General features: G+C 49.0%; 1 protein-coding gene across 2 annotated transcripts; it reads left to right on the top strand.

The window, feature by feature from the left end:
* Nucleotides 1–8065: 8065 nt before the first annotated feature.
* Nucleotides 8066–26434, top strand: MEOX1 (mesenchyme homeobox 1). 2 transcript variants are annotated; one of them, XM_061144149.1, is made up of 3 exons: nt 8066–8960; nt 22791–22963; nt 24318–26434. In XM_061144149.1, exons 1-3 carry the CDS (start codon nt 8492–8494, stop codon nt 24438–24440), a joined length of 765 nt encoding a protein of 254 aa, XP_061000132.1. In that variant the 5' UTR covers nt 8066–8491; the 3' UTR covers nt 24441–26434. The 2 variants fall into 2 exon arrangements, with proteins under 2 accessions (XP_061000132.1, XP_061000133.1); XM_061144150.1 differs by lacking the exon at nt 22791–22963.
* The last annotated feature ends 671 nt before the right edge of the window (nt 26435–27105 follow it).

Below are 27105 nucleotides of genomic sequence, written 5' to 3'. Positions count from 1 at the left end.
TTTGACCGAATCGCTCAGCTTGTGGGATCTTAGTTCCCCAGCCAGAAACTGAACCTGGGTCACGGCAGTGAAAGCGCCAACTCCTAACCACTGGACTGCCAGGGAATTCCTGGACTAGGAGTGTTTTAAATTCATCACCAATATTTAAAAACTGAGAGATCATACAACTACCTCATCAAAAAACCCCAAACAACCTTCCCAAAAGTGAGAAGAGGACCTGAATAGACATTTTCTCAAAGAAGACATACAGATGGCAACAAACACATGAAAAGATGTTCAACATCATTAATCAGCAAAGAAATGCAAGTCAAAACTGCAATTAGATACCACTACACACCTGTCTTCCCCGGTGGCTCAGATGGTAAAGAACCCACCTGCAATGCAGGAGACCTGGGTTCAATCCCTGGGTTGGGAAGATCCCCCAGAGAAGGGAACGGATACCCCCTCCAGTATTCTTGCCTGGAGAATTCCATGGACAGAGGAGCCTGGCAGGCTCCATGGGGTCACAAAGAGTCGGACATGACTGAACGAATTTCACTTCACACACCTGTCAGAATGGCTCTCAACAAGAAGTGCTAGTGAGGGTATGGAGAAAAGGGTACCCTCATGCACAGTTTATGGAATCGTAAATAGGGACAGCCACTATGGAAAACATTATGGAGATTCCTCGAAAAATTAAAAATAAGACTGCCATATGATCCAGCAATTTCACTTCTGGGTCTTTACCTGAAGAAAATGAAAATACTAATTCAAAAAGATATATGCACCCCAATATTCATTGCAGCATTATTTACAATAGCCAACCTGTGGAAGCAACCAAAGTGTCTATTGATAGATGAATGGATAAAGATGTGAAATATATACATACATATATATTCATACATACAGCTCTTCCCTGGTGGCTCAGTGGTAAAAAATCTGCTTGCAAAAAAAAAAAAAAAAAATCTGCTTGCAATGCATGAGACACACATTCACTCCCTGGGTCAGGAAGACCCTGGAGAAGGAAATGGCAACCGATTCCAGTATTCTTGCCTGGGAAATCCCATGGACAGAGGAGCCTGGCAGGCTACAGTCCATGGGGTTGGAAAGAGTTGGATACAACTTCATGACTAAATGACTAAACAAGAACAGCAAAAACATACATATATATGTTTGTGTGTGTATACACACAGAGAGAGAATATTACTCAGCCATTAAAAATGAAATCTTGTTGTTTGTGACAACACAGATGGATGTAGAGGGTATTATGCTAAGTGAAACAAGTCAGACAGAGAAAGACAAAACAGAATCTGTATAATCTCACCTATATGTAGAATCTAAAGAGCAAAACAAAGAAAACCAAATGAAAAGAGACTCATAGATACAGAGAACAAATGGGTGTTTGCCGTTTGTTTCAAATAAGCACAGGGGATTAAGAGCTACAAACTTCCAATTATAAAATAAATAAGCCATGGGGATACAATGCACAGAATAAGGAATATGGTCAATAATATTGTAATAACTTTGTATGGGGCCAGATGGAGACTTATCATGGTGATCATTTCAGAACATATACAAATGTCAAATCACTATGTAGTGCACCTGAAACTAACATGATATTGTACATCAACTATATTTCCATTAAAAATAAATAAATATAGGGACTTCCCTGGTCTGATGACTAAGACTCCTCTCTCCCAATGCAGGGGGCCCAGGTTCAATCTCTGGTCAGGGAACTAGATCCCACTCGCTGCAACTACAACCTGGTGCAGCCAGATAAATAAATAAGCATTTATAAATAAATAAATATCAATAAAAATCGAGAAATTACCTATAATGTTTAGAATCCTGACTTTAAAAAAAAATAATGGAAAGATCTGGTAAATCTAAGCCCAGTTTCATGCAAGGCCAAATTGGCCAGTGTCAAGCAACTCTTCCCTGGAGAAGGAAATGGCAACCCACTCCAGTATTCTTGCCTGGAGAATCCCATGGACAGAGGAGCCTGGCAGGCTACTGTCCATGGGGTCACAAAAGTCAGACATGACTTAGCGACTAAACTACTACTACTAAGCAGCTCTTGGGCCCCCTCTGTCTCTCACTGTAGCCTGGGTATCCCAGCTGGCTTCCCTAGCTTGTGTTTACTTGCCTGGCCCCTTGTGGGTTCATGACCCCAGACCCAGAGGCCTCTAAGGCTTCAGGCCTTGACAGTCACGGTTCCCCCAGGGATGCTGGCCTGGCCTTTGTCCTAAGGAGAGAGAGTGATCTGGGCTGCCCTTCCCACCTGGCCCCAGGCTCTGGAAGGACACATTCCTTTAGCAACTTCTAAGCCGATACAGAGCAAAGCACCTTTGAGGAGACCCCCTCCACTCTCCTCAGCCCTCAAGGGCCTTGCAGCCAGAGCCAGTAACTCACAGCTGTGGTTACCCGCGCTGATTTCTGTTTTAAAAAATACTGCTGGATAAACAGTGAGGGAAACCCGAGCTGTTCCCACACCACATAAATCCCCGGTTTGCTGTCCTATCTGGTTAGCTGGTTTTTCCCCCAAATAATGGCCCGGCTGCCTTGCATCAGGGGCTGGAAAGGAGCGCCCAGGGAAGTGGGCCCGGGAGTCTCCCAGGCTGGCGCCCTGCCCAGGCCTCCCTCCTTCTCCCTTTCAGCACTTCCTGCCCAGGGGCACTCACCTTTGTCCTTACTCCTTCCACCTGCGCACCCTTCCTCCTCCTGCCCCCCCCCCGTCTGCTTTGTCTCACTCCCAAGGCCTCCACAGGAGAACTTCCTGGGGGACCCTGGGCTTCTCTTGGAACCAGAAAGCCCACAGACAAAGTAAAACCTGCCGACTACCACCCCTCCCTCTGGAAGTTCCCCTTGAGAGTGTCCTTCCAGAGACTTCTGTCAAAGTGCAGATATCCTGGCTCAGAAAGCAAGGCCAGAGTCTTCTCCATCTTGAAGATTAGTTTTGCCTTGGATGACAGTTTCCAGACTTAGTGGGGGGGAAACAGACACCCAGTTGAGTTTGAATTTCAAATAAATAAAAAATTCCTTTTTACCTTAAGTGTGTCCCCAGTATTATATCTGAGTGGCTGCGTGCTAGGTCATGTCTGACTCTTTGCAGCCCCATGGACTGTAACCCTCCAGGCTCCTCTATCCATGGAATCTTCCAGGCAAGAAGACTGGAGTGGGGTGCCATCTCCTTCCCCAGAGGATCTTCCCGACCCAGGGATCGAACCCACATATCCTGTGTCTCCTGTACTGGCAGGCGATTCTTTACCACTAAGCCACCAATATTACACAGAGCATACTTAACTGGGCTCCCTGTATTTTTTTCCCTGGCTGCTCTAACTTTGAGCCTACCCTTGAGATCCACATGCTTCTAACTCCTTCAGGCACAGAAGCTCTAGACAGGTCACATTTACTGAGCACCTACTGAGTCTCTGCAGGTCGTCTATACAGTGAGCTTCTACTTTTCAGTTGAAGAGACCAAGGTTATGTGACCTTCAGGAGCTGGAGTTGAGAATCAGGTGACTCAGTGCCTTATGGTGTTTTCCGGTCATCTGCCCACAATCTCGGTGCAGACAAATGATGGCTGCACCAAAAATTTACACACAGGAGCGGAAACTCATCTGAGGAAATTGTCTCTAATATTAACACAGTGTTTTCCGGGATTTAAGGCAAGACCCCGTCCTTGGGTCTTTGGCATGGAATGTCCTGCAAGCTTCCTGGGAGCATCTGTCGTGAGGACAATATTCTGTGGTTTATTCAACTCCGATCTGTCCATTGAATTGGTTGAGCCTCACAAAAGTCCTAGAGGTCAGTAGTGACCCTGGTACCTCGAAGCCTTCCAAGAAGCCAAGGATGTATACATTACAAATGAATCCCAGGACCAGCCACAAATGTTCTGGTCCAAAATGATTTCCATGCTTGGAAGACAGCTTGTTTGTCTCCCCTCTCATCCCTACGTGGTCTTGCTGGGGATCAGGTGTCTTATCTGACTCTTGTTCTACTACATGAGTGAATGCTAATGGACTTCTCCCTCTCAAGTGGCCTTTTGAAGTTGTCCTCAAGGCAAAAACCTCAGGTATTTCCATAATCATCATCCAGACATTACCACTAAACACTGTACACCAGGCTATGGCATGAGATTTCCTACAACACCTCATTTACTTCTCAGCAATCCAACTGAGAAAGAAGGGAAAGAAGAAAAAATATATTCCCACTTTACAGATGAAGAAACTGAGGCTCAGGAATTCCCTGGTGGTCCAGTGGTTAGGACTCAGAGCTTTCACTGCTGGGGCCCAGATTCAATCCCTGGTCAGGGAACTAAGATCCTACCAGCTGTGTGGCACAGCCAAAAAAGATTAAAAAATAAAAAATGAGGCTCAAGTGATAAACTGAGCTATCCAAGGCCAGTTTATTAGTGGCAGAGCTAAGTGTAAACCCACAGTCTCCTAATTCCCAAGGCCATGACCTTGACCCTCTGTTACCAAAGAGGAAGGTATGGGGGTAAAGGGCAGCTAGGATGTGCTGTCTTCATCCTCTATGGAGCTGTGACCTGCCCCGGAGTCCAGCAGAGTAAGGAAGGGGGAGATATACTAATTCCCCACATGCATCGCCCTTTATGGTCAGCCAGCTCTTTTCGCAGACATCAGATCGTGGATCCTCTTAACAGCCGCACGAGGCAAGTACTGTCATCTCTGCTTCAACAGCGAGAAAACTGAGGCCCAGAAAAGGGATGTGTCATGCCTGAAGCCACATAGCAGAAGAAGGACAAGGCCACACGTTGAACTCGCGTCTCTGCCTCCAGGCCCAGGTTCTCCTCTGACACCCAAGCAGTTGCAGGCACAGGTCGGGGGTGGGGGAGCGGTGGGGGATTCCGAAGCAGGTCTGCGGATGCCAAGGACACGCCCACGTGTTGAGCACAATGAGGGAAATTCCAAAAGTTCCTTGGGATGGCTCAGGTGTGGCCAAGCCCACCGTCTTCCTCAGGGACCCTCCTCCTCACGCAGGCTTTTCCTCTTCCTTCTCCAACTCCCCCAACAACAACCAGAAACGGGGTCCCCTCCCTTCCTGGAAACCCTGCTCCCCTTGGCCACTCGGGGCTTTTTTCCACAAACAGCCACGTCCATCCATCTCTGTCTTGCGGGCCTCGGGGCCTTGGTGGGAACACACTGACTTTGAGGAGGTTAAAGGGGCCGGTGCCCGGCCTTCATCTAACAAATGGGTCACCGTGAGGGGAGGACCGTTGTTGTTCTTTCCCGGCCTCAGAAGAGGAGCCTGTCAGGAAGATGGAGAGGCCAGCAGGCCCCCGGCCGCGCCCCGCGGGGAGGCTGACAGACGCCGGCAGCTGTGCGGGCGCCAGGGTTCCAGGGCCCTGCCTTCTCAGCGCAGAGGGCCCCCTGCGCCCCTCCCCGAGCCCCTCCTGACCTCTCAGCCCCCCTCCACGACCCAGGACCCACCCTTCCAGGGGCAAAGGGCCAGGCCCTGGGCCTCCCTGGGATGGGGTCCCTGGCCAGATGGGGAGGACAGAGCCGGAGTCCAGTTACAGCCTGCGGGCCAGATCCCAGGAAGGTTCCTCTCCCCTCCAGCCTCCTGTGGATTCCTTCCAGAGCCCCCATAGCCTGCAGCCCCTCGAGGGACCTCCCCAGGCTGCTCTCTGAGGAACTCCCTCAGTGCCCCCCCACCCCGCAGTCCCATTTGGAATCATCCAGGTAAAGGAAAGCTAGATGGACTAGGAAGGGAGCCACTTTCATCCATTACCTACTTCGCACTTTGCATAAATGATTTCATTTTGAATTCTCCAACGTCTGCGGGCATTCTGAGGCAGTGGGGCCAGGCTGCCTGGGCTTGAATCCGGATCCTCCACTTCCCAGCTGTGTGTCCTGGTGCAGGTTACTCAGCCTCTCTGTGCCTCTGTGCCTCCTATAAAGGATGGAGAAGGTGAGAAAAGCACTTGCTTCAGTGGGCTTTTGTAGCATCCACTGGGGAACGTGGTTGAGGCGCTAAGATCAATGGCTGAGTGGAAGCTATAAGGACCATCCCACGTTAGGGGAAATGGAACCTCAGAGAGATGAAGTGACTTGTCCTGGGGCACACAGCTGGGAAGTGGCAGATTCCGGATTTGAACTTTGAACTGTCTAACCCCAAAGTCTGTGCTCCTTCCTTGGCATCAAAGTGCTCCAGACTGGACAGCCGGCCACCTGAGGGCAATGCCTGATTCTGCCACTTCTTAGTTGTGTGATTCCAAGCAGCTCACATAATCTGTCTGAGCCTCTGTTTCTTCATGTGTATAAATATAGAGTGTAATTCTTTCTTTACCCAAAATAGGAGGGTTGTAAGGTTCAGAGGAGAGATGCACGTGCAATGGGTAAGCCCTGGACAAAGCGGAGAGGGGAGTCTGGTTTGTGGCTTTGACCCCATCTCCTCCACCAGTCTGCAACACCCTGGCTCCCTGTTCTGGAAGATGAGATGCCTGTTTAATTAACAGCATGTGTGCTGCCTCCAGGCTTCAGGCTTCAGAGCTGAAACCCACGGCCCCTCCTCAGGGAACCTTGGGCATCTTTGGAGCCAGCCCCAGCATATACACTGTTCTTACCGTCCATTCCCATTTCAGCCCCAATCCTGCTGCACTAGACCATGTCAATAATTCAGGGGGCAAGGAGCTCTGACCCTATGTGCTTGAAATGTCATTCTCCAAGAAATTATATTAACCCTCCAGAGACAGCAGCAGGCCATGGGGACCGAGTAGACTGACTGGCCAGTTGGAATGGCAATGGATCCTCCTCTGATGGGCAGCAGCCTGTAAGACCATGAGAAAGTGAAAGTCCCTCAGTCGTGTCCGACTCTTTGTGACCCCGTGGACTCTGGCCTGCCAGGCTCCTCTGTCCATGGAATTCTCCAGGCCAGAAAACTGGAGTGAGTTGCCATTTCCTTCTCCAGGGGATCTTCCCAACCCAGGGATTGAACCCTGGTCTCCTGTATTCATTGCAGGTGGATTCTTTACCCTCTGAGCCACCAGGGAAGCTCTTAGATCATGAGACTGTTTGCCAGAGAGAACTCTTTGGGGACTTCCCTGGTGGTCCAGTGGCTAAGACTCCACACTCCCAATGCAGGGGGCCCGGCGGAGTTCAATCCCTGGTCAAGGAACTAGATCCCATGTGCTGCAATGAAAATCAAAGATCCCCTCTGCCGCAGCTAAGATTTGGTGCAGCCAAGTAAATAAATATTTTTAAAAAGAGAGAGAGAGAACTCTTTGGGGAACGAGAAGCTCCTGATTCCTATTTCCATACACAGACTCCATGGAAAACTTGGCCCCTGGGGGTGGGGAAGACAAAGCAGGTGGGCGAAGGTTACAGAGCCAGAGAGCAGGTGGGGGAAACCTGGAGAAACTTCTAGGAACCTATCTAAGTGTCTTTCCTTTGCCTTGGAGAAAAATGACTTGAAACCCCACTAGACAAGAGTGTGGCTAATTGGCATGTAAGTTGGGGGTTAAAGAGCGGAAGGAAGAATCTGATTGTTTTTTTAAGTTACTGAGAAAGTGAGAATGTCACTGTGGGCAGAGAGAAATAATTTTTTTTTCTGGAGTGTGTCTTTCTTTCTACTACAGACCGTAGTGGGCCACTGAGACTTGCAAAAAAAAGATTGCTTTTAATCCACCTTCCTTTTTGCAAGCAGCAGTAGAAGGGCCTTTAAATCAAATGCAATCAGCAAACTTGTCTCTTGCACTTATTCCCTGCTTCACTCCCTGGAATTTGGCACTTGATGGTTTCTGGATCTGACTTAAGGCTTTTTTCAAATCCAAGACTTGGGGAATTTTGTTAACAGTACAATAAAATAACTTCATAGTGTTATAGGAGGCACATTAAAGAAAGTGTGTGTGCTGCTCTCTTTCCTTAAAAAAAAAATACAGACAATGTTTCTTTAAAAGACTCCATCTGCAAATCCCATTAGATGTGCATATAAGGTTTCTGATGATTAATAGTTGCCTGCTCGGGTTTTGGTTGGAGGGGATCGTGTGTGTGCTGGTTAACCCCTCCCTCTCCTCTCTCACATTTCACTTCAGAAATTTGTCACTCTCTCCCCACCGCAGGATTTAAAAGTGTGTCTCAGCAGCCCTGGACCAGCTCTTTGCAGGCATTTGCTGCGGGCTCCAGGACAAGCCCTCGTCAGCCGGTGCGTCTGGGCTGGGACAGTGAAAATGTTTAGTGTCATCGGCGACAAATACACGTACAGGGGACCCCACTAGGCAGGCTGGTGGCTCAGGGGGAACAGGAAGCCAGGAGCCAAGTCCAACATAGGTGTGGGCACACGTATGTGTGGCCACCCACACGTGTGCGTACTTTGAGGAGCAACTTTCGTTTTGGTTTTTGTTTTGGTTCCTGAGGCAAATTTTCTATTGAACACTTTTGCCCTCCTATTTGAAAAAAAAATTTTCTTTTTTTTGCATTTTTAACAATTTGAATATAAAAAGTGTAAGAATCCAACCTTTGAAAGGATTGAGGCGGGCAGCAGACAGCAGATGGATCCAGCGGCCAGCAGCTGCATGAGGGGTCCCCACCCCCCGGCCCCCGTCTGGGGCTGCCTTCGAAACCCCCACTCGGAAGGCACTGGGGCCTCAGGGCTCCCCCACTACCCGCCAACCCCATTCTCCTTCCACCAGAAACCAGACTTCCCAGCAACAGCAACAGCTGCGTATCCCGACTTCTCAGCCTCCTGCCTGGCGGCCACCCCACACAGCCTGCCCCGGGAGGAGCGAGGCTTCACTGAGCAGCACCCCGCCTTCCCACAGCCCCCCGACTGGCACTTCCCTGTCTCGGAGGCCCGGCGTAGGCTCAACCCAGGCCCCGCGGGGGGCTCCAAGGAGATAGGGGCCAGCAGCCCCGGCCTGGTGGACACCACGGGAGGCCCAGGCGAGGACTATGAGGTCCTTGGGAGCACTGCCAACGAGACGGAGAAGAAGTCAACCAGACGGAAAAAGGAGAATTCAGGTAGGTGGCTGAGGAAAAGCTGACAGTTCCTTTACTGTGTGACCTTGAGGAAGTTGCTTGCCCTCTCTGAGCCTAGGTAGCCTGACGTGAATGGGGGATAATATGATCTAACCTCCCCAAAGGCAGAAGACTCAAACCAGTTACCTTTGGGGCTATTTCTGCTCAGAGTTCTAGGATTCTCTGGTGATGGGGGCTATGTCTGTGTCCTCACCTCTCCTGGGTTCCAGGAAGGATGTGCTGGAAAGAGAATGAAACAGGATCCACAAAGATTTGGAGGGCAGGTGGGATGGAGCCTCCGGGTACAGGTTGGCAAAGGCTGGAGGGAGCTTTTCTGAACTGGACTGCGTCTGGGTCACACTTCTCCCCAGTATGCCCCAGCTGGTTCCAAATGGCCCCGAGAGCCCCTGGGCTGACTCCCCAGGAGAGTTAGCTTACTCCCCAAGGCTCAGAGGGCTAAGACCAAGGCTGGGACCCTGGGCAGTCAAAGAGAACCAGGACTCTGTCTCTGGGAGTCTAGAGGCAGCAAAGCAGACATAGGGCAGGGATGTGAGAGGCAAATGCTGCGGTTTGGGGCAGACTGCCCATGAGGAATGCGCTGTCCTGCTGGGCTGTGTGCACAGGCCGAGGGGCAGCACCAGCTGCTAAGGTCTGGGTGATCTCCCAAAGGCCACTCCTCAGAGGAGCCCTCCTGGGGTGTCACCAATCTTGGGGAGAGTCAGAGAGGCAGGCAGCAGAGGGGAAGCACGGGTGGAGTATCAGAGGATGGAGCTGACCTGCTTGTTCAGACCCCAGTTAATGTCCATCTCCTCCTGGTAGTGGGGACTGTTGTTTCCTCATCTCCCCATGGGACCTCCCAGTTTCTCTCACCACCCATTCACCTTTTATCTGATTCCCCATCTCTATCTCGACCAGAACAAAACAGTGCGCTTGCCTCCTGCACCCACTGCCCGACTATGTCCTCCTAACGGCTGCCCTCAGGGCACATCTGTCTGAACCTACAGAAGAGTTTTCACAGGGCTAATGAGGGGCAGGCAGCAAATGAGAAGACCAACCAAAGAGAACGCTCCCTGCTTTAGGTTACGAAGGGCTTTCAAAGTAGCCCAGATTTCCCGAGCATCTTCTGTTTGTTTTGGCAGAGGCCCTGGGGCTGCAGGGATGAATAAGGTGGTCTAGCCCCCCAAACAGCTCAAACTGAGAGGGAGGGGAGGCCAGCAGATGCCACCGGCAGTGGATGTGCCATGACTGAGGGGGTTCAAGGTGCTGTAAGAAACATACGATAGTTCTGAGTCGCACAAGGTCCGAGTTTGCTCCTTCAGGTCTTATCAGCGCCTCGATTCTTTACGCGTGGAAAAGAAGAGGCTGAAAAGCTTGAGAGGAGCTCTGCTAGCACAGAGTTAAAAGACAGTGACCCACTCATGCCAATGTACCCAGCACTTTCCTGGTTTTAGCCTTCAAAGTCCAGTGTCCCCAGAACAGTTGGTCGCCCTAGAAGAAAGCTCAAACCCCAGACTTCAGATCCCAAATCCCACACCCTTCGGTAGATCTCAAACACAATCCTCATTTTGAAATATCTGGTCTCCATGCTTGAAGAAGCCCCTCAGTGTGCTCAGAGTGGATGATAAAAACCACAGTCCCTGGTGGTCCAGTGGGTAAGACCCTGAGCTTGCCCTGCAGAGGGCATGGGTTCGATACCTGGTCAGGGAACTACAATCCATGTGCCATGCTTCAAGACCAATAAATGAAATAATAATTTCTTTGATTTAAAAACAAAGCAAAACAAAACATAGCCCTCTTGGATGCTATGAATAGAAGGGCTCTTTAAATTCTCAGCCGGTTAAACCCTGAACTGTTCCTAAGCCTGGCTGGAGATTTGCCGAGAATGGGACACTCTCTGCTTCTCCTCTCAAGGAACTCAGCTCCTTGGCTCTGCGCCTAGTTGAAGAGCTTGCCCCTCTACAGTGCCTGCCACTGTAACTCCTCCATCTCTGCCCACACCCACCTCGGCTGCATCCAGCCACTTTCCAGGGAGCTGTGAGCCAAGAGTACTGGGAAGGCATGGACAAAGCCAAGGGCCAGGCTTAGACAAGGTCATTCCATGTTTCAGCTGGACCCAAATGCACCATCTTTCCTTTTGATGAGTGGCCCGTGGATGGTGCTTCTCATGTGCCAAGCAGCTGGCCACCCCAGGGCACCCTCCTCATAGGGTCAACTTCTGGTCAGGAGAGGTTCCCACCCAGGAGGGGCCCTGAGCTCTCCCTCAGGGTCCTCTCAGAAGCAGCACTGGCGGCAGGAGTCACACAAAGCAGGGCACAGCTAGCTGGCTCTCCTTCATTCTCTGGGGTTCCAGACACTCTGTGGTCAACATGGAAATCTTTATCCCCCAGTGGCTTGCATCATCCTTTGGGATTTACTTAAAGAGGCAGGAAAGATCAGCTTTGTCAGAACCTAAAGAAAAGAGAAAGCAATGGGCAGGGCTCACAACTAACTCCAGGAGTCTGGAATTCAGATCACAAGAGACAAATCCACAAAGAATCACCACCCTGGGACTTCCCTGGTGGTCCAGTGGCTAAGACTCCATGCTCCCAATGCAAGGGGCTGGGGTTCAATCTCTGGTCGGGGAACTGGATCCTGCATGTCCCAACTAAGACCTGGCACAGCCAGAATAAATATTGAAAAACAAAGAACCCCCACCCACCCTATCAATTCTGATCCACTGGTTGGACTGTCTTCTTTTAAACTTTGGCATCCTGTTCATCATGGACTTTTTGTAAGCATTTTGATTCTTTTTAAACATTGCATTAAAATATTCTTTCTCTTCATTACTGTGGTTTTTGGTACCCCTTGTGTGTTGTACTCAGTGTGAGTGTCTCACCCTGGCCCCTGCTAGGCCACCTCTGGAAGGCTAACCAGCACTGATCAAGAAGTGTGTTTTCCATCACGCTTCACAATCAGGTTGCGGGTTGGCACTGCAACTTCCCACTCCTTGACGTTGGGAAAGTCCTTAATTTCTCAGAGCTTCTGTCTCCCCAGCTGTAAAATGGGACTCTAATAGTATCACCCTCCACACAGAGTCCCTGCGAAGGTTAAACGCTGTGATCCATGAGATGAACCCTGTGCCTGGCACATGAGTTCGATAAATAGTGGCTATGAATGGTATCAGGCCCGTCTTTACAGAACTAGTCTCCAGAACATAGAATGTGACAAATAACCCTTTGTTTTGGGGGACAGTGGAATTGAACATTTCAAATATGCTGTCTCAGAAATTCCTGAGCCTGGGGTATAAAATGTGGAAACTTCTCAAAATCATTGTGAGTCCTGAAATCCAGTTGCCATCAATCAGGAGCCTGAAGCTCAGAGATCCCACCAGAGAAGCTGGGGGAGGGAGTGAGTCGGGCCTGGTAAACATGTCCCATGCTGGCTGGCCTGGCCAGGAAGGGTCCGGTAACAGAAAGTTACTGAAAGTTCCTTTCGAAAGGAACATTCTCTGCTCCCCGGTCTCCTTCAAAGCTCTGCCAGTCCCAGCTGCTTTCCCGTTACTTGCCATCACTGGAAGTGGAGCTGATTTGCTCAAGGAAATGGTCAGGAAAGCAGGGTTCCTGGGACCCCACTCTGAAACTTTCTGTTGGTTCACAGCACAAAGCTGCTTTGGGAGTTGGCTGTGATGTTAACTTGCCCTAACCACTCCCACTCCGGGGGTCCAGGGGGCGTTAAAGACCCCTGCTGGCAAGGACAGCTGCCACTGCTGTTTGCCCCTCAATCTGTCATGGCTACCGTGGTCGTCTTTAATTTATGGGAATGAAGGATTTCACGGTGATTTCCTGACGGAGTTCAAGGGAAGGTCGCGTGTGATCAGCCCGGCGGCAACAGGTGAATCTGATCGGCCGCCTGGGAGGGCCTCTGTGCCTGGGATCCCCGCTGCTGGCTGACGCTCTCACATACTCATTCTGTCTTCAACAGACTTGCTTTGTCCTCCACCCCATACTCGTGAAGCTCCGACATGTGTGCCTCCCCGGGCTCCTCCTTCCTTTTTTTCCCCTGTAAGATCTGATGTCCACCTGCCCTGCCCCTGCCCAGCTATGCACACTCTCAATGTCCCCTGAGGTTGAAAAACCCCCCACAAAGTGGCCTCTTTCCCACCTGATTTCCCTCTACAGCCCACCCCTCCCACTTCTATTTCCACTCAACAAGCCACCAAGCCAATTTAGTTGCCTTGCAAAGGCACCCTGCTTTTTCTCCCCACCACCCCGATCTGTTCAGTGCTTCCCCTTGCCTCAAACACCCTTCTCTTCCCACACTCTTCTGCCTTATTTTAAGATCCAGCTTGAAAGCCATCTACTCCAAGGATCCTTCACTCCTTCCATCCTTCCTTCATGATTCCACTTAAACATGGCATCATTTCAGTGAAAGTTACAGTTTAGAAATTTCAAATGACAGTATCACTAGAACCTGAGGATGATTTTATAAATAAAGTTTGTAACTTCATAAGGGAGCTCTCCTGAGATTTCTTACCATCAAACATCTAATCTTTGAAATCTGTTTTTTCTTTATTGTGATCAAAAACACATCATGTAAGCTTGACCATCACAACCACTTTTAAGTGTGTGGTTCAGTAGCATTAATTATATACGTATATATATATATATATATATATATATATATATATATATATATATATCATTGTGCAACAGATCTCTAGAACTTTTTCATCTTATACAATGAAATTCTACATCCACTGAAAAACAGTTCCTTTTACCCTCTTCCCCGCACCCCACCCCCCCACACACACACACCAGGCCCTGGAAACCAGCATTCTACTTTCTGTTTCCAAGAATTTGACTACTTTAGATACCTCATATGTGTGGAATCAAGCAGTATCTGTCTTTTCACGATAGGTTTAGTTTACTTAGCCCAGTGTCCTCAAGCCTTATCTGTGTTGTAGCATGTGACAGAATTTCTTTATTTTTTTTAAGGCTGAATAATATTCTGCTGTGTGTATATGCATATTTTCTTTATTCATTCATCTGTAATGGACACTTAGGTTGCTTCCACCTCTTGATTATTATGAATGATTCTGCAATGGACATGGATGTGAAAATCTCTTTAAGATCCTGCTGTGAATTCTTTTGGATATATACCCAGAAGTAGAACTGTTGGATCATATGGTAACTATTTTAATCTTCTGAGGAACCACTATACTGTTTTGCCTATGGAATGCTTTTGTTGACCATAGTTTTGGTGTCATAGCCAAGAAATCATTGCCAAATCGATTCTCTCCATGTTTTCTTCTAGGAGTTTTCTAGTTTTTGGTCTTGCATTTTTAGGCCTTTAATGTATTTTGAATAAATTTTTATGTGTGTTGTACAGAAAAGATTCAACTTTATCCTTTTGCTTGTGGAGATCCTGTTTTCCCAGCACCGTTTGTTTAAGATTGTTCCTTCCCCATTGTGTAGCCTTGGCACCTTTATTGAAGATCATTTGGTCATTTATGTGGAGGCTTACTGGGCTCTCTATTCTGTTCCATTGATGTATGTGTCTGCTCTTATGCCAGTATCACACTGTTTTGACTACTGTTGCTTCGTAATGTGTTTTAAAATCAGGAAGCAAGAAGCCTCCAGCTTTGTTTTTCTTTCTCAAGATTGTTTTGGCTATTCAGGGTTCTTTGGGATTTCCTATGAATTTTAGGATAATTTTTTCTATTTTTGCAAAAAATGCCATTGGGATTTTTATAGGGATTGCGCTGAGTCTGTAGATTACTTTGTATAGTATGGACATTTTAACAATATTGCCTTTCAAAATCCATGAACACAGGATGTCTTTCTTTTCATTTGTGTCTTTAATTTCTTTTAGCCATGTTTTATAATTTTCATTGTACAAGTCTTTTGCCTCCTTAGTTAAGTTTATTCCTAAGTATTTTATTCTTTTTGACAGTATTGTAAATGGGACTATTTTCTTAATTTCCCTTTTGAATTGTTGATTGTTCATGTATAGAAATACAACTGAGTTGTACTTGTTGATTCTGTATCCTGCAACCTTGATGAATGTATTACTTCTAAAAGGCTTTTGTGGAATCTTTGGGGTTTTCCACATACAAGATTATACTATCTACAAAGAGAGATCATTTTACTTCTTCCTTTCTGACTTAGATGCCTCTTAACTTCTTTTTCTTGTCTGATTGCTCTGGCTAGGACTTCCAGCATTATATCAAATGGAAATAGTAAGAATGGGCATCCTTGCCTAGTTCCTGATGTTAGAGAAAACTATTTTAGTTTTTCACCACTGAGTATGATATTAGCTACAGGCTTTTCATATATGGCCTTTATTATGTTGAGGTAATTTCCTTCTCTTCCTGGTTTGTTGAGTGTCCAAGAATCCTTTTGTGACCTCTCTCTCTGCACACACGAAGCATGACAACTCCATTTTAGCATCAAACCACAGTTGGCTTATATCCAGAGTTACAGATGCATGCAGCGGTCTTTTTCCTTAAAATGGAAGTGTCTAGATGGCTGGAATGCTATCTGATTCACCTGTGCAGTATCACCAGCACCTACTGTAACATTTGTATATAGAAGCTGAGTGTCTGGCCAATAGCCTCTATTGTAAGCTGGCATTCACCCCTTCATTTTCTCACATTCTAAGAGTGGCTCCACTGCCTGGCATGGGGTTTTCACCATGCGTGCTGTGCTTCTGTAAAATGCATCAGGACTTTTATAGTCTCACTCATGAAAAGGTGTGCAGAGAGCCAGACTTCCATCATAAAACCAGCGCAGGGTCAGGGTGAGTGCTGGGGTCAGAAAGATGTGTAAACATCCACATGCAGGCTGGGCTGACTCACAGGAATCCCCTACAGGGCACTGGGGTTGGGTCCAGCAAGGGGAGCTGCTATGGCTGAGCAGTAAAGGGGACCCACCATGGTCAGGCACTTAGGGGGGATCCTGGCTGGGCAGTTAGAGGCCCCAACTGCCGCGTGAACAAGTGGCTGTGCTTGCCACTCTAGAGGAAAGCACACCTTTTTCTAATTTGCAGAGAGGTCCCTATGGTCTTGCATCAGCTTTGTACCCATTGTGGCCTTGCTCCCTCTCTCTCCTCAGTGGTAAGCACAGCTGTAGGGAGTTAGGTGGGGGGCATCTTGGCTCGCTTGGGCTGCCATAACAGATACCATAGACTGGGTAGCTTAAACAACAGACATTTATTTTCCCACAGTTCTGGAAACTGGAAGTCAAAGATCAAGATGTTGGCAGGTTCGGTTTCTCCTGAGGCTTCTCTCTTTGACTGGCAAATGGCCACCTTCTTGCTGTTCTTGGCGTTCTTGCCTTCTTGCCTCACTTGGTCATTCTCTGTGTCCTCATCTCTTCTTACGAAGACACAAGTCAGATTGAATTAGGGCTCATGCTAACAGCCTTCCTGGAGAAGGGAACGGCTACCCACTCCAGTATTCTGGCCTGGAGAACCCCATGGACTGCATAGAACATGGGGTTGCAAAGAGTCGGACACGACTGAGTGAAAGTACTTAAAGTACTTTTGTACTCTGTACTTAAAGTACAGAAAGTACTTCTGTGAAAGTACTTAACAGCCTCATTTTAACTTCATCACCTCTTGAAAGATCCTATCTCAAAACAGTCGCGTTCGGAGGTACTGAGGGTTAGAATGTCAACATATTAATTGATAGAGGGGACACGATTCGGCCCATAAATAGAAGAAACAGGGACAAGATTCTAGCAGTGACACAAATGCTCCAGTTATAAACCCCTTTGGCAGGACCTCAGAGCTTACCTAGCCTGGGGTCCAGGGTCTGTTGGCCACTAGAGCTTTTCCATTCCTATAGGGTGTTGCTTCTGGCCACAAGGAGATCCTGCATTTTTTTTAAGTTTTTTTTTTTTTTTGATGTGGATCATTATTTAAAGTCTTCATTGAATTTGTTACAATATTGCTTCTGTTTTATGTTTTGGTCTTTTGGTCATGAGGCATGTGGGACCCTAGTGCCCTACCAGGGATCAAACCTGCATCTCTTGCACTGGGAGGTGAAGTGTTAACCACTGGACCACCAGGGAAGTCCCGATCCTGGCATTCTTATCTTTTTCCCATAAACAGAGAAGACAAAGTGGAGACTGTTTTAGGAATGAATCCTTAGAGAAGCAGGGCATTTGACAGACAAAGAAGGAAAGGACGTGATAACAAAATAAATGGACAACCTCAGTAAGTGTCACCTGGGTCATGAGCACGACTCTTGAGTATCACACCCAGTGATTGCAAATCCACCCCCACCTCTTCGGGGCAAGACTCGAGGCCCCTGGAGACCCCTAGAGCCAGCTTCCTCAATGCCCACTCTGCCCACTGAGTCAGGCTGCCCTGGCCTCTCCCAGCTCCCAACACTACTCCAGCCTTTTCTATTTCATGTTTTCCCATCTTCCTTGAATTCGATGATGACGGAACCGTGTGAGCAGTGGAGCCTGGGTCCTGAAGCCTACACTTCCTTTGGTGACAGCTGAAGGTGACATCTGGAACTTATAAACACAAAGCCCAGAGCTGCCCGTGCCTTCCCCAACCATCTCAGAAGCTCACTGCAGCTCCTACCTCTCATTTCCACTGCCCCTCCCACCTCCAATTCTCTGCTACAATCCTCCATGGTCCCCATACCCCATCTCCTCACTCAGTCCATTCCACTTTCCCTCATCAGAGCCCACCCTCACTGCCTGCCCCACCACCACCAGCTGGGACTCTCAGCAAACACGACTCTAGCCCTAGGCATTCCCATCCCAGAGAACATAACCTAAATTCCCCAACCCTGCTGCTGGGCTCCTCAAAGAAGCTGGGAGCCCTACCATGTCTCCTCAGGCCCCCATGGGAGAGGAAAAGGGTCTAGACATTGAGATGGAACAGACAGGGCCCAGAGAGAGAGGCTGGCCAGTCCTAGGCAGCCAGAGAGGTCCGGATGCAAATGCATCTGGGGAATGGTTCCATCCAGGTCTTGTCTATTTTGAGGGCTTTGACTGCTCCCTCTGAAGCTGCAAGTATCAAAACTAATGAGCAGGGGATTTCCCTGGTGGTCCAGAGGTTAAGACTCCACGCTTCCAATGCAGGGGGTGTGGGTTCAATCCCTGGTCAGGGAACTAAGATCCCACATGCTGCGCAGTGTGGTCAAATTAAAAAAACAAACAAAAAAACAGCTAATGGGCACATTAAAGGCCTGGTCTGTAGCCCAGAAAACTATAGGCACTATTTTCAGAGGATTTGCCAAGGTCTCACTTAGGGAAGTCCCTGGGAGGCCGACCTGGACCCAGATTCAGATTGCCATCCTTGGAGTAACCACATCTCCATACTCACTGTCCCCGCAACCCAGGGTGACCTAGCCTGGACAGGTCCTGGGGGACTTTGGGCAAACCATTTAGTCTCTGGGTCTCAATTTACTCATTTGCTCTATGGTCTAATGTGTATCTTACCTACCTCACAGAATAATTAAGAGGATCTAATAAGAAGCAGCCTAATAGCAAGGAAATAGCTTCCTCTCAAGGAAATCTGGGTTCTCAGCCCACTTCTGCCACTAACCTGCTGTATGTCTTTAGGCAAGTTTCTTACCTTAACCTGTAAGGTAAAAAGGCCACATCAGATCATCTCTAAGTCCCCTTCTAGGTCTGCTATTCCATGATTCTGTAGTACAGAGGAAAGCCCAACAGAAGTTTTTCTCTGGGGGAAGGAAACCCATTGTCAATTGTCAACTGCAATGTGCTATTTGAACATGGGGCATGTGGCCATCTATCTGGTCTTAGATAGAAATTTATGTTAAGTAGCTGTGAGAGTTGGGGAGTAGGAATACAGAACTCCAAAAAAGGCACATTCCCCAAGGTCTGTCTGAGCCTCCCTCTAGTCCCGATAAAGCTGTCTGCTGACTTTAAGAAGGCTTGCCAAACGTGACAGCTATTTATGAAATAATTTACCTTGGATGGTGTAAAAGCTCATGGTAGAAACCGCAATATCACACACACACACATCCTGTTTGCATTTCTCTGGGCACTCTGGACCATTCCCTCATGGCCCTGCTCCCTCTGAGGGTGCGCAGAGGATGGTGCGGGGCCATGTAGCTCCTCCATAGACACAGAGGCAGCCTGCTGAACACCAGCCTCCTCTCTCTGCTGTCGTGGAAGAGGCATCCTTTGGCCCCGAGGAAGAATCAGAACCAGGAGGACTGACGTGGATCCTCACACAGATCAGTTTTAGTTACTGTGCTTGGAACCAATAGTGACACAGATTCAAGTATAGATATGCAAAAGTACTGGGAGAAGGGAAAACAGTTACAAGGCCAGACATTGAAAAGGCGTCCCTTTCGCACAGTTCTTGAGACGTGGTACCCCAAGAAGCGTCATGTTTTACCTCTGCCTGTGCTACCTCTCCAACATCATCCCCAGTAGAACCTCTCCTGGTGGTTCTTTCAAAGGAGTCTCAGCTGAATGCCACGCACTGCGCTGTGTTAACACACATTTCCCATCTCATTTTACCTTCGAAGCAGACTTTTGATCACAGCGGGTGCGATAGCTAACTTGACATACTTGACCCTTTTGTCATTTCTAACATTTCTAAAAGGTTCTTACACCTGTGGGAAGCTGATGAGGAGCAAAGGTCCTCCCAGTGCCACCCCGTTTAGCCAAGTGTTGCCTTGAGGTTCACATACGGGTTCAGACACTGGGTTCCCAGATTATCCTGAGGCCCCAGTGCCCAAATCAGGATAATAAGAGATGAGATAGGAGAGTGGATAGGGAGGGGTTGCCCTGGTTTTTGCCCCCCCCCCCCAACCAGTCCAAGACCAGCTACAAAGGGCTTGTCTCCCGATCTCCCCTCTTCTCTCTAGGAAGGATTATGTGCAGGACTCTGTATGTGTGTGTAGAACGGGTATAACTGGGGGAGAGGTGTCCATAGGGCACCTATGCACACCTAAGCAGGCCTGGGAGACGGGGAGGGTGGGATGTGAGCATCAACCCAGGACAAGGCTTCTGGGAGCCCAGGAGGTGGAGATGCACAGAGCTGCCGTAGTCCAGGTCCAGCCCCCAGCCAGCCAGATACAAGATGGAGAACCTGACACCAGGGCTGATGATGGCCACGGCTCTGGTCAGCTGGATCTGGATTCAAATATCAGTTCTGCTGCCCCAAAGCTGCCCGGCCAAGTTCCGGGGCCTCTCTGAGGCTGTTTCTGCCTCTGTATACTGAGAAGGATTTAGCAAACATTTAACAAGTACCTCCTATGTGCCGGGTTCAGTAGCAAGTGAGAAAAGCAGTTACATCCCTGGGGAGAGAGAGCTATTAATCAAATTATCACACAAATCCACATGACAAAGATAAACGGATAATAATACTGCCTACTCCTTCCAGTGTTATGTGGGGACGACTAAAGCCGTGACTGCATCTTAGCACAGTGAAGACTTTAAGAAGTGACAGCTGCTATTACCCCAGGCCCTCAGATGGCATCTCAAGGAATTGAAGAATCAGAATACTATATGTTCGTTTCAGCGCTTTGAAGTTTTAAAAGCATTTTCCACCTACAGCAGCTTGTCCAGGCTTCCCAACAACGCTGGGAGGTAGATTTCTGGATGAGGAGGCTGAAGCCCAGGGAGGTTAAGCGACTTCCTGAGAGGCTCCAACAAGAAGATCCAGGATGCAAACCTCGGCTCAAGCCCTCCGGGTTTGACACACTCGCTGCTGTGAAAAGAAAGGACTGGGAAACACTGAGCCCCCGGGCAGCAGCGGGTGGGAACCGCGCCAGGCTTCGCGGCCTCGCTCCGGGCTCGCGGGCAGGGACGTGCTCCGGGAGCGGCGTCCCTCCGCGGCGAGAGCGTGACCGCCCCTCCCTCCCTGGGCCGCGACGGCCAAGGCTAAGGACTCCCGGGGGACCCCGGCCGGGCGGCGCGTCCTTCCCCTCCAGCCCCCGCTCCGCTTCCGGAGAGGTCCGGGCAAGCAGCCCGGTCGGAGAACTCGTCCCCTTCCTTCCCAGCCCCCTGGCGCGCCCGGTGGGCGGCCCACCCGGACCCGGCGCGGCCAGCCGGGCAACGCGGCTGCGGGGACCCCCGGGGGCGGCCCTCCTCCGCCTTCTCCACTTCCCCGGGACGCCAGGCTGGGGCGGGAGGGGCCCCCATCTCTGTCCCGCGCGCCTCCCCGCGCCTGAGCCGCCTCTCCCCGCCCTTCTCCCGGGCTCCCGGCCGGGGACTCGCCGACTGAAATACAACGGACTGCGTGGAAAGCGCTAGAAAGAACCGGCAGGCTGAAGTTCCCAACGGAACGCGGAGTGGACGAGGGGCCTCTGTACCCCGACCCCGCTTGGCAATCTGGCGGTTTGGCCAGCTTCCCAGCCTGTAAAACAAGGACAGTGAGTTGAAAGACTTCTAATTTTTAGAGCCCTGCGTAAAACGTGCTTCCTGGAGCCCTTTCCCGGCCACGTGGCCGCGTTGGTAGTTCATTGTGTGGGTGTGTCGTCTCCTTCCTTCAAGCCCCACCCGCCACCGTCTCTTACCCTGCTCCGGGAGGTCACGATACAGTCCCTTCTATGTATACAGCACTTAACAGTTTGTAAAGCCCTCCTAAGTGTATTTCATTAGAACAGTGTGTGAGTCAGACTGCCTGAGTGGATTCCAGCCCCTCCACTCACTGGCCGAGTGAACAGTTTACTTCACTTCTCTGTGCTTAGTTTTCTGGTCTGTAAAATGGGTTTCGTCCTAGAACTCACCTGGCTGAATTACTGTGAGGATTAAGTGGCTGATACACCTAAAGTGCTTGGTCCCTGCACTGCTGTTAGCAGCTGCGATTGAGGCCCTGCTATGTCTAACTCAGAACCTCCTTCATAAATGAACTTTCCAGACTGGGCCCCTCCTGGTGTCAAAGGTAGGGGCTAGGATAGGTGTTGGAAGCCAGGGAGAAACTTAAAGCAGCGCTTCTCAATTTACATGTGCACACAACTCCTAAGGTTAGTGATCGTGTAAGTCGCTCAGTCGTGTCCCTGACTCTGCAACCTCATGAACTGTAGCCTGCCAGGCTCTTCTGTCCATGGCATTCTCCAGGCAAGAATACTGGAATGGGTTGCCATGACCTTTTCCAGGGATCTTCCCCATCCAGGAATCAAACCTGGGTCTCCCGCATTGCAGGCAATCTTTACCATCTGAGCCACAAGGGAAGCCCTAATTCCTAAGGGGATCATGCTAAAATGCAGATTCTGATTCAGTAGATCTGAGGATGGGAGGTGGGCAGCAGGAAATCTTGCAAGTCTGGTCAGCACCCAGGCTCTGCTGCTGCTGCCACCAAACCATCCTTTGAGAAGCCAGGTCTTAGAGCAGTGGTTTGTAACACTGACCACGTGTCTGAATCATCAGAAGCCTTGTTAAAACAGATCACTGGGTCCCACTCCCAGAGTTTTTCATTCAGCAGGTGTGTGTGTTGATGCCCAAGGATTTGCATTCATAATGAGTTCCTAGATGGGGCTGATCTCCCCGAGGACAGAGAACCTCAGTTTTAAAGCATCTTGCCCCACAAGCTCATAGCCACTACCAGTGTCAAGTTGAGGGTGGCTCAGGTGGCAGAGGTCATTCAGCAGCCAAGGGCAGCTTCTTATGCTCTGGAAATTAAAAATAGTTGTTTGAGGGGCAGGGCACTTGAGGTTGGGATCCTAAATTCTTTCCATTTCTCTTAGGGTTAAGACATTAGAAGGAATGATAAAGGGACACGGTGGGATCTTTCTCAGCATCCTTTAAAAATAAGAGCGACAGGGAAAGGCTTGCGTCTCTGCTTGAAGACAAAAGAAAGGGAACCAAGGTCCCTGCGGTTCATATCTTCCTGTTTGGGGTCCTCTCTCCCCAGACAACCAGGAGAATCGAGCGAAGCCAGAGGGTGCCAGCAAGGCCCGCAAGGAGCGGACAGCCTTCACCAAGGAGCAGCTGCGGGAGCTTGAGGCTGAGTTTGCTCATCACAACTACCTGACCCGGCTCCGCAGATATGAGATCGCGGTAAACCTGGACCTCTCCGAGCGGCAGGTGCGACATGGAGGAGCCCCTCCTCTTCTGGCCATCCCTCTTTTCCTGTGCTCTCTCATCCCGCCTCCCTCCCTGCCCCCTTCTCCTGGAAACTTCTCCTTTCTCCTCTCCCTCCACCCAATCCAGACATTCTGGTTGTACCTGACAGTCACCTGCGGAGATTCTAACAAGGCGGATGTATGGAGCTCACCCCTAATGATTGTTTTCACTGGTCTGGGGTGGAGTCCAGGTATCAGAATTCTTCAAAGGTCCCCCAGGTTGGGACTTCCCTGGTGGCCCAGTGGTCAAGACTTCTGCTCCCAATGCAGGTGGCCAGGCTCAATTTCTGGTCAGGGAACTAGAGCTCACATGAGGCAACTAAGACTGGTGCAGTCTTATTAAAAAATAAATATTTTTTAAAAAGTCCCCCAGGTGATCCTCACATGCAGCCAGTGTTGACACCTCTGCTCTGCTTATCCCCAAACGTGAGTGTGCAGTGGAATCACCCAGGCCCTTGTTTAAAATGCAGATTTCAAAAAAATAAAATGCAGATTTCAAGGTTCCACAGTGTGATAGTGCAGTAATAGAGTAACAGAGGGAATCTGCATTTCTAGTAGGTTCTCCGGGTGATTTGAACATGCAGCTGTTTCCTGGGCACACTCTGAGAAAAACCTCCTCACCGTTTGTTTTGGCCCTTTCTTCAGAACATTCCACCCATACTCATGCTCTGATGTGGAGTAGAATATAATAATAATTGATAGCAGCTTTCAGTTGAGAAAGCGATCTGCTAGAGTGCTGGATTTAGAATCAGAGGACTTAGATTCAAATCTTGCTTCTACCACTTCATAGCCCTGGGACCTCTGGATCACATCTTCTCCTAACCTCTCTGGTCTCCATTTGTAAAACCGGGTCATAACCCCACCCTGAAGGTTTACATGCAGGTAAATGCTGAAGCTCAGATGAGAAAATGCCCGGACCAGAGCTACCTAAGCTGAAAAATGCTTTCCAAATGTGCCTAAGGAAGAGGCTGGTGATTCTGTGCTCCCAGATCCTTGGGTAATAGAAGCTTGAGGGAGGGGTGTCCACATAAGAGGGGCGGGGCTTGTGAAGGGGGTGGGGCCAATGCAAAGTGACATTTAGTACCAGTTCTGCCTGTGAGGTTTTCTTTATCTGGAGACATAAGACAGGTCTTTGAGCAGATTGATGAGTCTTCCCTTTGGTCTCAATACCTGGAGCCTTTGGAGGCATGGGGAGGGGCAAGCAGAGTTTCGAGCTGGGCTCCCTGGAGCTGCACCCCAGGTACCTTGAGTGTCAGTATTGGTGAGGTGGTCACACCTGCCTTGAAGTTACCGGGCTCCTCTGTTTCCTTCATCAGGTCAAAGTGTGGTTCCAGAACCGAAGGATGAAGTGGAAGCGCGTGAAGGGGGGCCAGCCCATTTCCCCCCACGGGCAGGACCCCGAGGATGGGGACTCTGCCGCCTCTCCAAGTTCAGAGTGAGATTCTCCAGGGAGAAAAAAAAAGAAGACTGAGGACTGAGCCCCCTACCAAAGACCCCCACCCCAACCCCACCTTAACCTTCTCCCACTCTCCCAGGGCAGCCTCTCCACACTTCACAGTGATTCCTGGATAGAAAGCTGCCCAGGGCTCCTGGGAGCCTTGAAGTTTCTAGAAAGTTCTGTCCAGCATTACTCTGTCTTTAGCAGCCCCTTCCCCAGGGCCTTCACTTCCCACAATTCTCATGGAGTCAATCATACAGCGGCCAGATCTGACCCAAGTGAATTTGGAGAATAGCTCCGGGGACACTGTTTCTTCGGGTCTAAGCTGCCACTCACGCCTCCTTCTCACAACCTTCTTCCCACACTGGCCAGACCTCCTCCAGTTCTGGACACCTGGCCTGATGGGAGAGGAACCTTGAGACCAGCCGGTGAGTCACAAAAGCAGATGCCCACAAAGAAAGGCAAGGAGACACATACATACAAACACACACACACCCTAGACCACCTCTCTTTTCTGGGTTTTGTTCTGAGGCTTTGGGGGACCTCAGTTGTCCCAAAACCCCAGGGAAAATCAATGTGAGGAAGTCTGAAGACAGAAACTTAGCTGCTACAAATCAGAAGCCATCCATGGATCCAAATTGGCTGGCTCTGTGGGCAAGTTCATGAGCACTGGCTGGAAGCAGTCAGGAGAGCATCTTGGCATAGGTCTCTGTGGTCCCCACACAGGCCTTTCATGCTGGCTTGACTAGGTGGGTGAGAAGGGACCCAGAACAGCACCTGCTTCTTCAAAATCAATTCAGGGACATACCTGGGATTGTTGAGCCGGACCCCAAATCACTGGAATAGCTATTCCTTTTAAATCTGTAATTTCTGGATGGAAAAACTATCCAGATGCTCACATTATTGACGTGAGGGCTGGAGAGGGTCCCTGTGTTCCGAGGGTGGAGCAGCCATACTAGGGCTGCTTACTGGGTGAGGGCCTAGAAATGTGGGACCCTGGCGTGGTTTCTTTCTCCAGCTGCAGGGTCTTGTGCTTTCAAAGAACTCTGGCTGCAAAAGGACCAAGAAAATGTCCTACTTTCTCCATGCGATGCATCTGAGGCCCTCCGAAGTGTGCATTCCACAAATGCTGTTATGATATGAGAAGCTGCCACATTTATGTGTGGACTGCCCAACCCCCACCCCAGGACTGTTGGCCCAGCAACCTGGGGCTACTGACACCTTGAGAGAGGCCCCTGCCTGCCTCAGTGCTCTGTCCCCCAACACCAGCTGGTGTTGCAGAGGGAGGTCAGCAAGAGTTTGAGTTCTTGTATGTAGATGTAATCATTCATGTGTAAAAAAAATACAAAAACAAAAAACCCACCTCCCTATCTTGAAAGGACAGACTCTGTGGAAAATGATTGCCAAGTGAGATGGCTGGTTAGAGCATGTGTAATTTTTTCTAAAGTATACTTCATCTATTTTCTTTAGATTACATCAAGTTAACTGTGTAAAATCAATTCACTTACTAAGAAAATTCTTCGAGAAATAAAATCAATAAAAAGAAAAAAAAGAGCAGAGTTTCCAGGTCTTTTTTCCTGGAAGAGCTAAGAACCACATGTCTGTATGTAATCCTCTGATACTCATGTGATCATCAGCCAGATAAGATCTAGAAACAAAAAAACAGAAATCCTCTAAACCAAGGTATCCCTTGGTTCTTCAAAACGTAGGGGTGCAAATATAATGGATGTTTTTTTAAAAAGTCTTGTCTTCCTTGCAACTGTTTTGTCTTCATTTTCCATTGAAAAATTTTAGCTTTCAGTTTCCCTAACCTGTGGCTTATCAAATAGACAAAGGTCCGTAAACAAAAGGTGAACTCCTTTGTTAATAAAGGAAACTTGACCATAAAACTAACCATCCCTAATGTTTAAATCCAACGTTTGGAGGTTTTTTTTTTCAGGGTGCAACAGTATACACCAACAGTAATAAAAATGACATGAGAAAAAGTGTCCTCAATTCTGTGTCTTTTTAATTATAAGGGATTTGTCTCACCAAGATGTCAGCAATGGACAAAATAGGCCTGGCTGGACAGAGAGGAGGGAGGGAGCTCGGAGGAGAGCCCTGGCCAGGATTTGGTTCTGAGGCTGTCTGGGCCTGGTGTGGGCGGTCACCAGAAATGACATCATCAGGAGCTGGTGGAAGAAAGCAGACCCACCAAAATCAAGGTGCCAAAGGGAAGGTTCAGGTTCAAAGCCAAGCAAAGCAGACACCCCAGGCATTCCAACACCCGCTGCTCACTCAATTCCTGTGGCTTCAGAGGACATCAACCTCTCTCTTGGTTTTCTTGTCTGTCTAGAATGTTCCTTCTCTATTTCCCATGCAGACTTAATCTCCCTTTCTCAATGCTTTTGCCTACATTCCTAGTTCCAAGATTTTCTCTTTCTGTCCACTGCCCTTTTCTCCCTCTTCTTACCTTCCCCAGATGACCCCATTTACCTATATTTGTTTAAATTGTGGTAAAATGCCCGCAACATAAATTTTAAACCATTTTCAGGTGTACGGTTCTGTGGCATTAAGTACTTCCACATTGTTGTGCAACCATTGTCACTGTCTCCAGAGCTTTTTCATCTTTCCAAACTGAACCGCTACTCATTAAACGGTAACTCTACCTTCTCTCTTCCTTCCAT

Source organism: Dama dama, chromosome 5 (genome assembly GCF_033118175.1).
Source record: "Dama dama isolate Ldn47 chromosome 5, ASM3311817v1, whole genome shotgun sequence".
In the NCBI taxonomy this organism is placed as follows: domain Eukaryota; kingdom Metazoa; phylum Chordata; class Mammalia; order Artiodactyla; family Cervidae; genus Dama; species Dama dama.
Note: the sequence above shows the minus strand (reverse complement) of the source record. Positions and strands in the feature narration are given on the sequence as shown.